Here is a 16,311-nt window from a genome sequence, read left to right as displayed (position 1 = left end):
ACGTGGGATCTTTCCCAACGAGGGATCGAACCCGCGCTCCTTACAGTGGAAGCGTGGAGTCTTAACCACTGGACCGCCAGGGAAGTCCTATTTTTATTTTTTTAAAACGTTAATCCCACATAGTGAACAAATCCCAAAGAATCGCAAAATCCTTGTAAAAAATCATTTTCAATGACCACATCTCACTGAGTAAAGCGCTGGAATCTACTCCACCAACTCCTGGGGGAAAGCCAGGCTGTTTCCTTCTTCTCCCTTTTATAAAGAAAGGCTGAGGGGCTTCTTTTTGCACAGAACTTTTCCTGTATAGAACTTTCCTTAGACTCTATTCCCCAAAGCAAGATGCTGGGTTTAAAAAGCGTACACATCTTTGAGGCAACATGTAAGAGTGCCCGCTTCACCGCACCATCACCAGAAGGGAGTGTTGTCGTCTTTGCTAATTTCATAGCTTTTCATCTGCGTGTCGTTATCAGTGAGATCAAACGTGCTAACTGGCACTGTTTTTTGTGGTTTGTGTTGTTAGTTCGGTTCTTCCCCGGGAAATCTGGAGTCACGACGTCAGACAGCTGCAGAGGGAGCCTCTCTCTGTTCACTACACCCGTGGTCCTCCACCGGCCGTGTCTGGGATGGCCATGCTGGGGCTGCTATGGGCATCTAGTGGGCGGAGGCCAGGGACACTGAACGCCCTGCAGTGCACAGGGCGGCCCCAGAATGGATTATCCTGGGCCAGACGTCAATTGTGCCCAGGCTGCGAAGGCCTGTTCTTCACCCAGCTCCTCTCCTCACCCCTGCACGGCCCTCCCCGTCTCTGCTCACGGTGGGGACGACCCAGGAAGCAGAGACGGTCTGAGTGGCCTCAGATACTGTGCCCGGTGAAGGAGGGCCCTGCGGTTCTGGGAGATGGTGAGGGTGAGGGTGCGGCCGCTCCCCAGGGACACGGCCTCCTGTACCTTCTGCTGGCACTTGGGGCACACCCACACGCCCTTGGGTGCTGTCTTGAGGGGCGGATCCAGGCAGCTGAGGTGGTAGGCCCCTGGGCAGGTACCGCAGGGCTGCAGGTTGGCCCCTCGCTTGCAGGCAGTACAGTGTTCATCGTGGGTGATCTCGTTCTGGAAGAGACGGGAGGGTGGGAGGCGGGTCAGCCGGGCTGGGGTGCAGGACCTGCCTGGGACCCAGCTCTTCCGCCAGGGTTCTCAGCAGCTCGGGAAGGGCAGGAGGAGGAGGGGTGATGACCAAGGGGGCACAGGCCTGGGAAGCAGGAGGAGGAGAAGCATCTGGGTCTCCTGCCTCAAAGCCGGCACCCCTCCAGGTCTGTGCGCTCCGCGCAGCAGGACTCGGGCTCAAGGCACCTCCTGTCCCCGTGCCCGGGCCGGCCTACAGCTACAGGGTGGCTGCAGACAAAGGCTGCCCACAACGGCACCGATCGGCGACGCTGCAGGGTTATGGCCGCAAACAACACGGCCTAACGGGAGTTTCGTCACGTGGTGCTTTTTAGCGGTGTGACTGTTACAGGCATGGAGGGACTGGAAATGTCCTTTACAATTAGATCTGAAACTTAGTAAAGAAAGACACTGAAAATAAACTCTGAAGCCGTGCCCACAAATGAGGTCATGACCAGCCAGCGTCCTGGGAAGCAGGGACGTGGTGCACGCGTGGTGGGTGGGGGTCTCGCACGATCACTGAAATGTGGGCGTGTGGGGTGAGACCCTGAGACCCAAGCCCAGTCCCTTATGAGGTAGGGAATGAGGACCAGAGAGGACCAGCTCTGCCCAGGGTCACACAGCGAGGCCAGACAGAACACACTGGCACCCAGCATCGGCTGCTTCCATTCAGGCCTTCGTGGCTCCCGGTGTCCCTGTGTCCGGAGGGCTCCTGCTTGAACCTGCGGGCTGAGCCCTGTGGTGACGTCCAGCTCTGCCGGGCAGGCTGAGAAGTGGACTGGTGTTGTACAAAGAACTCAGCACCGAGGACGGAGCCCAAGGCCCTCAGCTCCACTCCAGGGCAGCAGGATGCTGGGGTCCCGCGCCCCTTGCCAGGAGTGACCCTACCTGGACTGTATGGAGAGCATGTCCCCCCCCCCAGCCCAGGCGTGAAGACCAGGGGACACGTACCTTCCAGCAGGCGTCCTCATTGGCTAGCACAGGGAAGAAGGGTGGAGAGCATGTTAGAGGGCACGGGAGACGCACCCATCAGGACTGGAGTCCACGAGGCCCAGTGTGAAAGGAGCATGATGGGAGTATCACAGGCCCCAGTGACTCCTGGGTCCTCACCCAGGGCCCGATGGGAGTATCACAGGCCCCAGTGACTCCTGGGTCCTCACCCGGGCCCGATGGGAGTATCACAGGCCCCAGTGACTCCTGGGTCCTCACCCAGGGCCCGATGGGAGTGTCACAGGCCCCAGTGACTCCTGGGTCCTCACCCAGGGCCTGATGGGAGTATCACAGGCCCCAGTGACTCCTGGGTCCTCACCCGGGCCCGATGGGAGTATCACAGGCCCCAGTGACTCTTGGGTCCTCACCCAGGACCCGATGGGAGTGTCACAGGCCCCAGTGACACCTGGGTTCTCACCCAGGGCACCATGGAAGTAAAGGTCTCTGCCCCAGTCATGGCCAGGACCCACCCAGAGATAGGTTCATCGTGGCCCCTGAGCTCCCTGAGGCACATGGCAGCAGTGAGCTGTCCAGCGGAGGGAACATCGCTCCAGGGATCCCTCAGAGTGACTTACTGTCAACTCGTTTTCAGCCATAACCCACTTCCATTCTAGTGAGTGATGCCAAACCACGTATTTTAATGATCACAAAAAACAGTTTTCTTTTTAACTTCTGGAAATCATACCATCCAGTGGGGAAAACAGTTCCTGCGTGTACACAGCACTCGACAGTTTACAAGGTGCTGTCACGTTCCCCCCTCCTGTCACTGTCCCAGCTCTGAGAGGCCGGGACATTATGGGCCCATTTCTATAGATCAGCAAACCAAGGCCCAGGGAGGTAACGTGGTATGCGAGGGCAAGCGTGGCCATGGCGCAGAGGGCCTGGTGAGCCGCGATGTGCTCTCCACCGGTCAGCAGCTAGGTGGCTGCTGCTGTGGACAGGGCAGGCTGGGTAGCCGGGCCGCTGCTGTGGAGGGAGGTATGGCCCAGCCCAGCCCCACAGCTGCCCAGCGGGAGAAGCGCTTACCTCTTGCTGTGAGGAACAGGGGGGTGTTCAGATAGTTGGACGCCAGCCGCTTCCTCTGCAGGGGACAGAAAACCAAACCAAACCACCAGATCATGGGGAGCCCTCCTTGGCCACACTGACCCCGCCCAGGGCTCGCCCAGGACAGGCTCCCCATCCTGGGCTCCGGACTCCAGCCGGACACCCGCGGCCAGAGGCAGAAACGGGTACAGACACAGGGGCGTGGGGAGGGGGAGAGACAGGTCGGCCAGGGCAAAAGCCAGCAAAGGCTCTGCCCAACGGGTCCATCCCTGCTCCCCGTGGGCACATCTGCCCCATTCAGGAAGGACGGTTAGGGCTCTCCGATTGGGGCAAATCAGTAACAAAGCTGACATCTGGCTGTCCATCTGTGTTCCTCCTGTATCTTCTTTCTCAGCTGGTTCTGGGGTCAGGTGGGGAAATGAGGTGCATTATGGATCGGCTCGCTAAACCCCACTTCTCGGCATGAGTTCCAGGAACCCTGACAACAAAGAGTGGCCCCTGGTGCCCAAAGCATCATGGGTAGATGGAAGTTCCTGGTATATTCCAGAAGGTGGCTTTAGTCCTGGGCTTTAGCAAGCACAGGCCACGTGGGTTCAGACCTTGGTGGTTCGACATGGCTTTGGCTGTGGCAAGAAGATGGTTCTAGACTTGGGTGATGGGCTGTAAACCCAGCTCTCTCAATGTGATTGGGCCGTGTTCAGGGCCAAGGGGGGGACCCACGGAAGGGCTGCTCCTGGGCTACATATGTGTCCAGGGCTCAAGGTCACAGGGCTTTGCGTCGGCTCTTGATTCGCTAATCAGGTCACCTCTGGCCGTGGCCACAGGCTTCGGAGAAGAGGTCACGGCCATGCCCACAGAGCAGCGGATGCTTCCATCAGTGAACACAACCAAGGGGACAGCGCCTGTACTGTACGGAGCACACACCGTCTCCCTGGGTGGAGATGCAGAAACGGCTCCGTGGCTCTCACAAACGGGGCATAGCGCTTGGGGCCCTGTCTCAGGACACGGCTTGCTCAGAAAATTGGCGAGGAAGTGAGCGGATGTAAACACGTGTGTTCTCCAAGCAGGAGTCGGGGGACGGTACAAGCAAGGACAGGCGGGCGGGCCGGGGAGCCAGGCGACGCAGACACAGGTGGGCTCTCCCCACGGGGCCACCCACGGGAGCCTCCCTCCCAGCGAGGGCCAGTCTGTGAGCCATAGATTTGGGACCACTGGCCCAGGCTGACGAACACCCCAGGGGAAGCGAGCACGGCATTTCGGTGACCCTCCTCCGGGCCCTGCAGAGCCTTGCTGGCCTCTGGAATGTGCCAGGCCCTGGCCTCTGCAGACACGGCTCCACGTCAGGGGGCTGCCCGACTTCGGGGCCTTCAGGCAATGGCTTCCGTTCTAGGGGAAGATTCCAGGGAGTTTTCCCTAGAAAAGCCCAGAGCATCTGGAAAAGGCCGCTGGCAGCCTCTGCAGAGCCGGCTTCTGGGAGATGACATCTGGATTTTAGCCTAGAATTTTGGACTTTAATTTGCAAGGGCAAGAAGATCTCATTCTGGATTCAGTTCCTCCCTGGGAATGTGCTGATGGGACGGGGCCAAGGTGCTCCCTGGAAGGCATCCGTAGGTCCTGACACTGCATCACTGGCTGGTGTTTGGTTACTCTCACCATCTCCTTATAGGGCCGCAGCGGGCCCCGGGCGGGCAGTCTGGACGGGATTTGGACTGGGAGGGAATTCCCTGCCTTGGAGTTCACTTTAATGCCCTATTTTACCAGTTTCGGCTATCTGGGGAAAGTGCACGCTGCCCACGAGGAAGCAGTCTTGGAGCTGGGGTACCGCCGTGTGAAGGGGAGCTGGGCTCAGTGCGTCGGGAGGAGGGAAAGCTGGGCATGCCAGGCCATGTCTCTTGCTCCTGGCCTCGCGCCTCCACGCGGAGGGAAGTCAGCTGGAGTCATGGCCGCTCCCTTCCCTCCTCCCACTCCACTCCTCCCCGGGGGAGACAAGGAACCACCCTCACTCAGCCCAGCCCCTTCCGGGCCTTTCTCTCTGTGGCCTCACATTCTCGGCTCTCCAAGTCATGAGCTCGGCCGAGCCGGCCGGGCTCCACAGTTGGGCCTGAGTGATCCCGGGAGGCCCGGGCGGCCAGCACTGCCTGCGACCAGACCTCATGCCGGATAATCAGGGTGAAGAATCAGAGCCCGCTGCGACCGGCATCCCCGACCACACCCCCCAGGGCAGCCTAGGTGAGAAGCCCCACTGACATCCCAATCCTTTGCAACTGTCTCTCAACTGATTCTGAGCCCAGGAGGTAAAGAAAGAATTATTGATGGCACTCCCTGAACTCTAATCCCTGGAGGGGCAGGTGAGGGAGGCCAGCCCAGGGGAGCCTCCCCCTTCCCCGGTGTGGAGACGGCGGGTCCCTCACCTCTGTCTCTAGGAGGCCGCTGTAGGCGGGGTTTGCTGTGCTTCTTCTCTTCCGCTCCTGGCGCTTGCTCTGGATTTCTGGAAAGGCACAGATGCAGCAGTTACTGGCACCTTCCTGCCCCAGAACCCTGGATGCCTCCTCTGCAAACCCCGGGCGCCACCATCCCTTCCTGCCCTGCAGCCTCTCTGCCCAGCATCCGCGCCCCAGAGCGGCCCCGGGCGGGTGGGTGCCCCCGGAATCGCTCACTCTGAGGCAGGACAGACCTGCTGGCCCCAGGCTGAAGGCCTGACTGGTGGGAGGCTGGGAGGTACCCAGAATCCAGGCACCTGCTCTCATCTCAGCAAGGCCCCGTGTGCCATCATCCGGCCCGGGGATGTCTCTCATGGGACCCTGGGGACAGCAGATGCCCGTTGGTCAGACGCTGGCCTGGCTGAGCTGCAGGGGGGGACTCCGGGCTCCTGGGAAGGGCAGGTGCAGCCTCTGTTCGGCAGCCTGACCCCCCGGGACGCCAGACACGAGTCCTCCTGATGGGGCCCGGCGTGGTGGGCCTCATGCAGCTCGAGAACTGGGTTTTCTCTCCCCCTCCTCATTTTCATTTTCTTCCTTTTGCTTTGACTGCCAGGTGGGCCCTGTCTCTCTGTGTGTAGCTGTTTTGACATTATTTCCGCATCTCTGTCTCTTGGACCTGATTTCTTCTTTGAAACTGCCTCAGTATTATTTGTGTGTTTCCTGTAAGTCACCTCAGACCCTCTTTGGGAAAAGATAGGGTCCAAATAAATAAGTATTTAGGGTATCATGGGCGAGAGGGAGAAGAGTTTTCACACTGAGGATGATTTAGAAAAATCATAACATTCCCAAATGTATTCACAGAGTGCTTTTATCTCAGTCGCCACGACATCCCTGCGAAGCCTGAAGATGTGGTTTTCCTCACGTTGTAGATGAAGAGACTGAGGTTCAGAGTGGGGATGGAGCCTGCCCAAGGTCACCCAGCCGTAAGCAGCACGGCCAGGACCTGCACACGGGACTTCTGACATGCATGTGCAGGCCAGCCCCACTGCCCCAGGCTGCCTCCATGGCCCCAAAGGCAGAGCATAAATAGCTCTCAAAGGCCACCAAGCACAGCTGGATTCCTTACACTCAAGTTCAAGCAGGCGTATTCAGACATTCAGATGGAAAGCTCAGAGAACCCTTTCCAGCCCTGCACAGCAGAAGGAAGGGGGCCACGAGCAGGGGTTGCTCAGATGAGACTTGCCCGCTGGGGCCAGGTGAGTGGAGCCTGGGGGTCTGGGTGGCTGGGCTACACCCCTGTCCCTCTCCACCCACATCTCCACCCCAGCTGCCGCCAGAGAGCGAGTCAGACCCAGTGAATGCAAAGGGAGGCAGCCGTGGAAAGGCCTGGACCCACCTCCTGGGCACGTCTGACTCAGCTGTAAGCTGCGTGGGCTCCCCAGGCCCCTTCCCTTCCCCGGGCTTCAGTCACTCACCTGCTGTGATGGAGAGAACCTCCACCCGAGATTAAAGCCTGTAAGTGCCTCGGGTACTGGGGGATTCAGTTCATTCCCTTCCTTTCCTCGATTTTAAGGAGGAAAAGCAAGTTAGTTTTCCTTCCCAAATCCAGATTTACTTGGGGTGTAGGGATGTTTTCACTTTATAAAATATCTTTAGCGGTGAGGTCAGAATCGTGGAAAACACCCTGAGCTGGGAGTCGGGAGACCTGGATTCCAGCCTGGGCCTGATACTGACTGGCTGTGGGACCTTGAGCAAGAGAATCAACCTCTCTGGCCTCAGCTTCCCCATGAGTGCAACCAGAAGGTTGGTTTCCATGCTTTCCAGGTCCTTAGATTCTATGACGATGCACAGAGTTCATTTGTGATTGCTCTTTTCGGTAAAGTCAAACAGCACCTGTAGTGTTACGCTGACCTGTCTGCTCAAATAATGTTCTGATTTCCACCGATGGGTTTGGGGCAGACAGAGCCCATGGACCAGTTCGATAGCAGGGGAGGTGGTGCAGGGCACTCCTCTTGGTTCTTTACAACAATCTCAGGAGGAAGGGTGGGTTATTATCCCATTTCACAGACAGAGAAACTGAGGCCCAGAGGAGCTGGGTGACTTGCCCAAGCCTGAGTAGTTAGTAACGGCCGAGCTGGGCACCCTGCTCTTATCACTTCACTGTGCTGCCTCCAACTTGGGGGCAGGGAACCCACAAGGTCCCTCCAATAGACACAGTGGGTTTTGTGCAGAGTCACAAGCTGGGAGAGCAGGCAGGAGCCTTGGTCTTTGTGGTTACCACCTGGCACTTGGCACCAACCGCACAGAAGGTGGGTCACACCCGGGCACTGCCATCTGACCGGGAATCCAAGACCCACTGCTTCTGTCTGATGCCAATTCAGCACACCGCTCCCCATCCCACGGGTCAGGCCCAGCTCCGCCACAAGGGCCCTCACCTTCCAGATGCTCCGTCGTCACCAGGCCCAGCGCCACCATGAAGGCGATTTTCTGAGGGAAGGAAACAGAGTAGGGTTAACGTGACTTTTCTATTTTGGGTTTCCTTAGTTTTCATTTAATGCCCTTTCTCTGTCCCAGGACCCCACCCAGGACCCCGTATGACATCAGTCATCCTGTCTCCTTAGCTCCTCTGGGCTGTGACGGTTTCTCAGACTGTCCTTGTTCTGGATGACCTTGGCCGTTTGAGGAGGACTGACCAGGAATTTTGTAGGCAGACCACAGAGGTGAAGGGCCCTCATCCCATCCCCTCAGGGCACGTGCCGTCAACATGGCTGATCACTGTGACGTTGACCTTGATCACCTGGCTGAGGCGTGGCTGTCAGGCGTCTGCTCTGCAAAGTCCCTCTTTACCCCACCCCCGTCTACGCTGTCCTCTTTGGGAAGAGGTCACTATGCACGGCCCACATATAGGGAGGTGGGGATTAGGTCCCACTGGTGCTTTTTGTTTTGGACATATAGACTTTTAAAAAATTGTACATGGTAGAATTTATCGATATTTTCTTTTGCAGTGTCTGGAGTTTTGCATCTTAGCTAGAGACTCTGAGTTTAGAAAGCAAGTTGCTTATGTTTTATCTTAGTACCTAGAGTTTCACTTTTTCCAGTTAAATTTTTGATCTATTTGGCATTCATCCTGTTGTATACGGTGTATATGGATACATTTTATTCCATGTGGCCACTCGTTCGTTCCAATACCATTGATTGAAAATTCCACCTCTCCGCTTTTCACTGATTTGAGGAGTGAATCATACACTAGATTATCATACACACACACGGCTTTCTATTCCATTCCTTAAATCTTCCCATCTATTCATGAGCTACCACCTCACTTTTAGTTATCAAGGCTTTACAGTAATCTGATAGCATTAGAATCCCGTCCCTGTTTTTTCCTGTTCTGAGCTTCCTCGGTTCTTCTTGTTTATTTTTTCGTGTGAAATTTAGAAACCATCTTTGGTAGTTCTGAGAATGAGGGAATCAGTTGGTATACTTCCTGGGATGATGTTAAAATTATAAAGTAACTTAGGACATAATGACAGCCTAATAATATTAAAATTTCCTCTCCAAAACCACAAGGTGCTTTTGTTCTTTCTTTGTCTTCAGGAGTTTCAAACTTTTCCTCAAACAGGTATTGATTATCACGTTTATTCCCTGGCATTTCATCCTTCTGTTGCAATCGCAAATGCAGTTGCCTAGAAAGCTTCTAACAGGTTGCTATGTGTTTCTCTAAAGACTACTGACGTTTGTAAGTTAATATCACACCCGCCGCCACGCTGATTCTCTTATTGTCTGCAGCAGTTTTTCCATTGAGATTCTCCTGGGTTTTCTACAGCATCTCAAATAGTGACTGTTTACTCCTTCTTTCCAGTTTTTACTTCAATGCTGTTAAAAATAGTTTGCCTCAATTTGTCAGCTTTAAATCATATTCTTCGATCCACTGACAGTCCCAACGCTACAAACGTGACAATCTGAGAGCTTATTTCTCCTCTCTACCTTCTCTCCCTCGCTCTCTGTTCCCTTAGGTGAATCTTACACATTAATATTTATGTGTCATCTTATACGTGTAATATTTACATTCTGTTCCAGCACGCTTATCCTGTTTGTTTTACTCTGTAGTTAAATATGCACGACGCTCAACCAGCGTTGGTGCCAAGCTTTCCCAAGCGTCTCGTGGTCGACGGGGGTTGAGTTTCTAGTAGTTTCTCACGAATGGCTCATGGGAACATTTCCTGAGTTCTTGGCAGATTTAAAACCTTTAGTCTGTGGCCTGTCAACGTGAAGGACATCTTGGCTGCACATAAGATCCTTGGGTCCCCTTCTCTCTTCCTGCTCTCCTGTGTTCTGGACTGAATGTTGCTGTGGAAAAGTTAGAAGCCGGCCCAGTTGTTCTCCCTCTAAAGCGACTTGATTGCTTTTGCCTGGATGCCTACGGATCCTTTTGTTTCCATTAAAAGTCAGTGACTTTACTGAGCTGTGACCCAATGTTAACCCAGCACACACGTCAACTTCCCGGTACCTAGTGTGTCCTTGCAGTATAGAAATTAAAGTTTCCTTTTATTTCAATAAATTTTCTTGAATTACCTGTTTTTTAATTTAAAAATTTTTTAATTATTATTATTATTTTTTTGGGTGCTTTGGGTCTTGGTTGCTGCATGCGAGCTTTCTCTAGTTGTGGCGAGTGGGGGCTACTCTTCGTTGCAGTGCGCGGGCTTCTCATTGCGGTGGCTTCTCTTGTTGCGGAGCACGGACTCTAGGCGCACAGGCTTCAGTAGTTGCAGCACGTGGGCTCAGTAGTTGTGGCTCACGGGCTCTAGAGCGCAGGCTCGGTAGTTGTGGCGCACGGGCTTAGTTGCTCCGCGGCATGTGGGATCCTCCCGGACCAGGGCTCAAACCCGTGTCCCCTGCATTGGCAGGCGGATTCTTAACCACTGTGCCACCAGGGAAGTCCCTTGAATTATCTTTTAAAAACAGTGACGCATCACCACACCATGAAAAGTCAGGCCCATCAGATTCAATCCTGTAAGACGTGTGCTCACGTCAACACAAGACTACTAAAAATGACTGAGGTGGCCGCAGAGCTGCTCAAACAGGGATTCTGAGGTCCACCAAGCTTCAGCCAATTGATGCCAGCACAGGCTGCAGTTTGGTTCCACCTGGTTTCAGTGTCACTTCTAGGGTCCTGTGGCTGAATGGACAGTGGCCTCTAGGAATCTGCCAGTCCTGGCACCCCCTTCACTGGCCAGTCTTCACTGGGAAGACTGGGCTGGGCCAATACCAGTGGAGCCCATGCTCTGCCTCCTGGTTCCCCACTCAGCCTTCCCTTCCCTCCAGCCCTTCCTCCGCAGAAGATAACTTCAGCCCACCATCACTGACATAACAGGAGCAAACTGCCTACCACATTATAGCCAAATTCATATCGCAGGGAACCGTGGGAAAGTTTTACTGGAGCTCCTCTGCCCCGTCATCCCGCTTTTCTTCTTTAAAGCCTCCAATTATCCACCTGTTGTATCTTCTTTGCTTGTCTTCTCTAGGTACCACTTCCTAATATTTAAAAATCCATTCTTTCTTTTTTGTTTTATATACTTCTCTCACTCCTGCCTCCTAGGTCTTACTGTGTCTTCTGCTGTGTCTATGGTGCCCTGTGCTCCTCCAGTTATGTATTTATGTGATGGTCTTAGTGTTTTTTCCTGAAAATTTTCAGCTCACGTTTCCCTCTCTCCAGTACTTCGGCCATTTAGCCATCTCTTCCCTCAGTCCTTGTCTTTCAGCACTGTAGTTTCCTTCTTAGTAGTGATTACTGTATTGATTTCTTTCTTTTAATTCATAGTAGAATACTGGACTTTGGGGGTAGTATTTTTTATTTATGGTAAAAATCGCTTCTCTTTCTCATATTTCTCCTTACGGTGGCTTTGTACTGACTTCACTCTTCCAATACGGTGCCTCAGTGGGATTCTGTTTTATCACGCCTCCTTGCTGCCCAAGGTCAAGGAGGGTCTGTGGCACCTTCTCTGCTCCTGGAGGCCTTATGGAGGTTCTCTTTCCGTATTCCTTTGTGTGGTCCCAGCCCTGTCTACCCTAAGTGCAGCTCATAGACACTGCCTGTCCTTTTGCACTTGAATACAGACTTGTGATCCTCAGTATGGCTGACTCTTTCTGCAACCTGCAGCTCCCTGGCCTTCAGCAAGGCCCTGCCCACACCACTCAGTTCTGCTGCTTCATATATATATATGAATATATAATTTACACATATATATAATTTTACATATATATAAAATTACATATATATAATTTTTTATGCTTCTTTGCATCTCTGTGGTGCCATATTCCAAAGCACTAATTACCTCTGTTCATCCTGTCTAGTAATTTTTTTTATTTCAATCACCATGTTTTTCATTACCAGATTTTCAAATAATTTTTGTAACCATCTGATGTTTTATTTTCATGATTTTTTTGCTTCATTATTCCTTATTTATTTCAAGTGGATGTTATTCCTTTATCTTTAACTTCTTTGAGTATCCTAAACATATTTAAAAGTCATTGCTATGAATACGCCACAAAATTAGCTTTACCTTGAATAAATTCATGTTCCAAAAGTTGATTTTATTGATTGTCCTTCTTAGCATTAGATTGCATCATGTGTTTTACAATTCTGTCTACAGACTCACCTTGGGCACTGCTTCTTTTCTTCTCTGTTTTATGTTTCATTTTCTCTCCCTACTGCTTACCCTCGCCTTATAGCAAGTTTGCAGTCACCCTGGCCTTGCCCAGCCCAGGGGTGGCCCCAGGCACAGGCTGGCTCCTGGGCTAGCAGGGAAGCCTGGCTCTGCTCCTCTCTTGCCAGAAGAATTTTGGGGACCCGCTGCCCCTTGGGAGCTGCCTGGTCACCCTCATCTGATTCTGAACCTGGGGGTCACAGTCTGGAGCATCCGTCCTGCTCACTGCCTGTGTTTCTGGGACACAGTGATGCACAGCTACATCTTTACTACTGGCTCTTCCAGCACGCTATCTGTTGTTGCTGAGGGTTTGCGGCAGAGAGGTATGGTCCAAGCAAGAACTCAAAGCCATTCCAATGGGGGCTGTGCTCTGATGGGTTTCAAGAAAGGGGGTGACCAATACAAAATTCAGGAGACCCTGCCATTTTTGATGATATGGATGAAACTTGAAGGCATTATGCTGAAAGAAATAAGGCAAACAGAGAAACACAAATGCTCTATGATTTCACTTATACATGGAATCTTAAAAAAATAAACTCTTAGCAACAGAGAACAAATTGGTGGTTGCCAGTGGCAGGGGGTGGAGCTTGGGGGAAATGGGTGAAGGTAGTCAAAAGCTACAGATTTCCAGTTATATGATAAATAAGTACTGTCCAGCATTGGACTGGAGTTAACAATACTGTCTTGTAAATTTGAAAGTTGCTAGGAGAGTAGATTTTAAAAGTGCTCATCACATAAAAAATAAATAACCATGTGAGCTGATGGATGTGTTAAACTACAATCACCCTGGTGATCATTTTGCAATATACACATATAGCAAATCATTATGTTGCACACCTTAAACTTATATCATGTAATATGCCAATTACATCTCAATAAATTCTAAATGGAAGAATTTTTTTAAAAAGAAGACAGGTGACTTGGTTATTTCTGAATTGCAGAAAGATCCTTCTAGCTGCAGGGAAGAACCCGTCTAGGGGTTGGGAGCCTGGGCAGGGCCAGGGCAGGAACTGGGGGTGTGGCAGCAGGGATGGCGTGGAAGGAGGGAGCATCTGTGTGCATGGGTCTTGCCCAGAGAGGCGGCCGGGGCTGGCGTGTGGCAGGGCTGGAACTCCTGCTCTGGCTGTCATTCCGCAGGGCATGTGCTAATCTGAGGGTGACCAGCTTGGACAGATGCTGCCCGAGGTCAGGATAATGAGTAGCACAGAAAAGGCCAGGCTCTGTCCTAAAGAAGGCAGAGGACTTGGAACAGGAAGGAGCTGATGGGGCCTGGGGCAGAAGCCTGGAGCCCCGATTCTGTCTGGGTTGAGTGGCGGACATGCTAGCCTCTCTCAGTCCGCCTCCTTGTCTGTACAATGAACACTGTAATTCCTGCCCCACCTACTTCGCAGAGCTGCTGGGAGGATGCAGGAGAGAAGGGGAGGAAGCCCGGTTAGCTATGAAGGCTCACTCGGCAGAGAGGTGGGCTCACCGCACGGGTCCCTTTGATGCCTTGGGTGGGCACTGTCATCTCATCTCATCTCACAGGCGCCTGTGGGCTCAGAGGTGCTGGGCGTGTGGGGTGTATGGACACTGGGACCTCGACAGCCGCTACCCCAGAAGCCACCGTACAGCTGAGCCTTACAAACAACCATCAGTGTCTCTTGACCCCAAATCCACGCCCCACCCCAGAAGCCCTGAGCCCGTGCCTGGCTCAGCTGGTGAAGTTTCTGGGGCAGCTGCTGCTCTGGCCTCAAGCGCTCCTGACTTAGATTCTTCACGAACAGGTTCAAAGGCCACCACGAAACCCGCGTCTGTGCAGCACGACTGGTCCCAGCCCTCTTCTGAAAGCAACTTTAATAAGGATTTTTACACCAGGACGTGTTGTAATTGCAAGTTCTATTTAAGTCATTACACGTATTTACACTAATTATGTAATTAGATGTAATTATACTAATTGTATAAATGCACAATAATTGACTAAGATATACTTTGAAAGAACAAAGAGAATCTACCCAGAAAACCTTCCCAAAAATTAAGGGTGCAGCAAACCCCATGGGAGGACAGAAGTGTGCTCATGGGAGCCTGAGCTGCGAGCTGGCCCCAGGCCTCACGCCGCTCACGGTAGGTGCTCATACACTGCCACCAAATGGAACGGATTGTCTCTCTTGAGACAAAACTGGGCCTGAGGCCACAGAGGAGACTGGCTCCATCTCAGCCTCGGTGAGTGGTCGACTCTATGAATTCCCAGCAGGCTTTCTAGACATGTCAAAGGACAATAGCCAAGTCCCTCTCCTGCTCAAAGATATTCCATGGCTCCCCACTACCCAAGGAATCAAGTTCCACCTCGGCAGCATGCGTCGGGTCTTCCAGGATTGGGCTCCGACGTCTATCTTTAACCCCATGTCTAGAAATTCTCACGCACACATGCTACCCACGGTCCAAACAGACCAGCTGACTCTCCTGCGAGTGCTGAGTTCTTTCCCCTCTGCCCGGGCAGTGCCCTCCCCCTGCCTCTTGGCTCTTTTACTGAAACCCTACCTGTTCCCCTGGTCCCTTCGATTGTGCCCCCTCCCCTGCAAGGCCTTCTGCAGTCCTTCCAGATGGAAACACGGCTCTCTCCCTCTCCCTGGATCTCCCACAGCTCAGAATCTGTAACTCTCTGATGACACCTGACATTTTTTAACCCAAGTTCAAGTCCTAGTGGCCGTGCCTGTGTCTGCCAGTAGGAGTGAGTTTCCCTGGAGCCGGGACGAACTACATCTGCCCCGTCTCAGTGTCCACATCCTCAGCCCAGAGCCTGGCCTGCAGCAAAGGCTAAGACATGATTGACAAATAAATGAAAGGATGAATGACTTCTTTGGATGACAGCACTTTGATAAAAAGAATCAGAAGGAACTGGAGGAGCCCAGAGGGATCTCTTCTGCCTGCTGGGGATGGGTGGTCAGGGAAGGCTGCCTGGAGGAGATGGTTTCTGAAGGGAATCTTGTAAGATAAACCAGTCAATAGGGAGAGAAATGGGGGCCAGGCAGGGGCAGTCACATGGAGAAAGGCCCAGGGGGTGGTGATTTTGGCCCAGGATGGCTGAGGATGCAAGCAGGAACACAAGGACGTCGCTTGCTGTGACCAAAAATTCCACAGAGAGCTGACGTTTAAGGCCTTCAGGGTCCTGCTGTGCCGCCTTCAGACATTCAGTGAACAGTGGGGTGGAGGGAGGAGCGGGGCTGCTTTAGGGCCACACGTGCCAAGAGCAGCGCTGTCCCCTGGACGGAGGGTCCTGAGGACCGGGGGACGGGCGGGGACAGCGGGGGCTTGGGGTGGTGGGTAGCAGCCAGCAGCGCCCAGGCACCAGACACTGTCTCAAGGGATCCTCCCAGAAACGCCGCCAGGAAGGCAGACTCGCCCGTGCCATCCTCACAGATGAGGAAACCGACGCGATCTGCTCCCCACCCCCGCGCACCCCGCCACACCTGCGCTGGGATGCAAATCCAGGCAGTCTGGTCTACGATTGGTGCTAACCACTGCCCCACGCTGCCGCTCAGCCAGCAAATCCGGGACACACAACGGCTGAGACCTTGGCTCACTGGGCCAGTGCTGCCTGGAGCTCCCACTGCCCAGGGCGCCTGTGCTCTGGGCTTGTCGGAGTGAGGCCCGTCCCCACTCCCTGGGCAGCCGTGTCCTACAGCGGCCCCCAGACCACAGCCACCCACCTCGGGGTTCTCCTGGCTCGGGGGCCGGTCTTCCTTCTTCTTTTTGGTGGCCTGAGCTCCCTGAGATGGCTCCTCTGTGGGCGGCCGCGACTCCGCCGTGCTCTCGGGCTGCGTCTGCACTTGAGGCTGAATGATGATGACCTGGAGACGGGGCAGAGGGGTGAGGGGGGAACTGGAGGGCCCAGGGAGGGCAGGCCCACAGAGGAACGAGGAGGCTTGCACCCACCTCTCCAGTCCACGGGGTGCCTGCACCCTAAGGAGAGTCTGCATGAGAAACGGTCCTGATTTAGGAACCAGAAGGCCTGGG

At 53.6% G+C, this 16,311-nt stretch overlaps 1 protein-coding gene and 1 long non-coding RNA gene across 2 annotated transcripts in view; one reads left to right on the top strand and one right to left on the bottom strand.

The window, feature by feature from the left end:
* The window catches only part of PHF21B (PHD finger protein 21B), a 100,013-nt gene that overhangs the window by 4,456 nt on the left and 79,246 nt on the right, over positions 1–16,311 (bottom strand). The window contains exons 5-10 of the mRNA XM_082421193.1: positions 16,005–16,145; positions 8,047–8,098; positions 5,603–5,679; positions 3,174–3,228; positions 2,109–2,131; positions 948–1,106 (exon numbers count right to left, since the gene is read on the bottom strand). Coding sequence (XP_082277319.1) covers positions 948–1,106; positions 2,109–2,131; positions 3,174–3,228; positions 5,603–5,679; positions 8,047–8,098; positions 16,005–16,145 — 507 coding nt within the window. The remainder of the gene's footprint in view (positions 1–947; positions 1,107–2,108; positions 2,132–3,173; positions 3,229–5,602; positions 5,680–8,046; positions 8,099–16,004; positions 16,146–16,311) is intronic.
* LOC309641344 lies at positions 3,248–8,873 on the top strand. The gene is made up of 3 exons (XR_014252592.1): positions 3,248–5,485; positions 6,473–6,867; positions 8,186–8,873. It is a non-coding gene; the product is annotated as an uncharacterized lncRNA (long non-coding RNA).

Source organism: Balaenoptera physalus (assembly GCF_965194825.1).
Source record: "Balaenoptera physalus genome assembly, chromosome: 13".
Classification (NCBI taxonomy): domain Eukaryota; kingdom Metazoa; phylum Chordata; class Mammalia; order Artiodactyla; family Balaenopteridae; genus Balaenoptera; species Balaenoptera physalus.
This window is presented reverse-complemented; position numbering and strand designations above follow the sequence as displayed.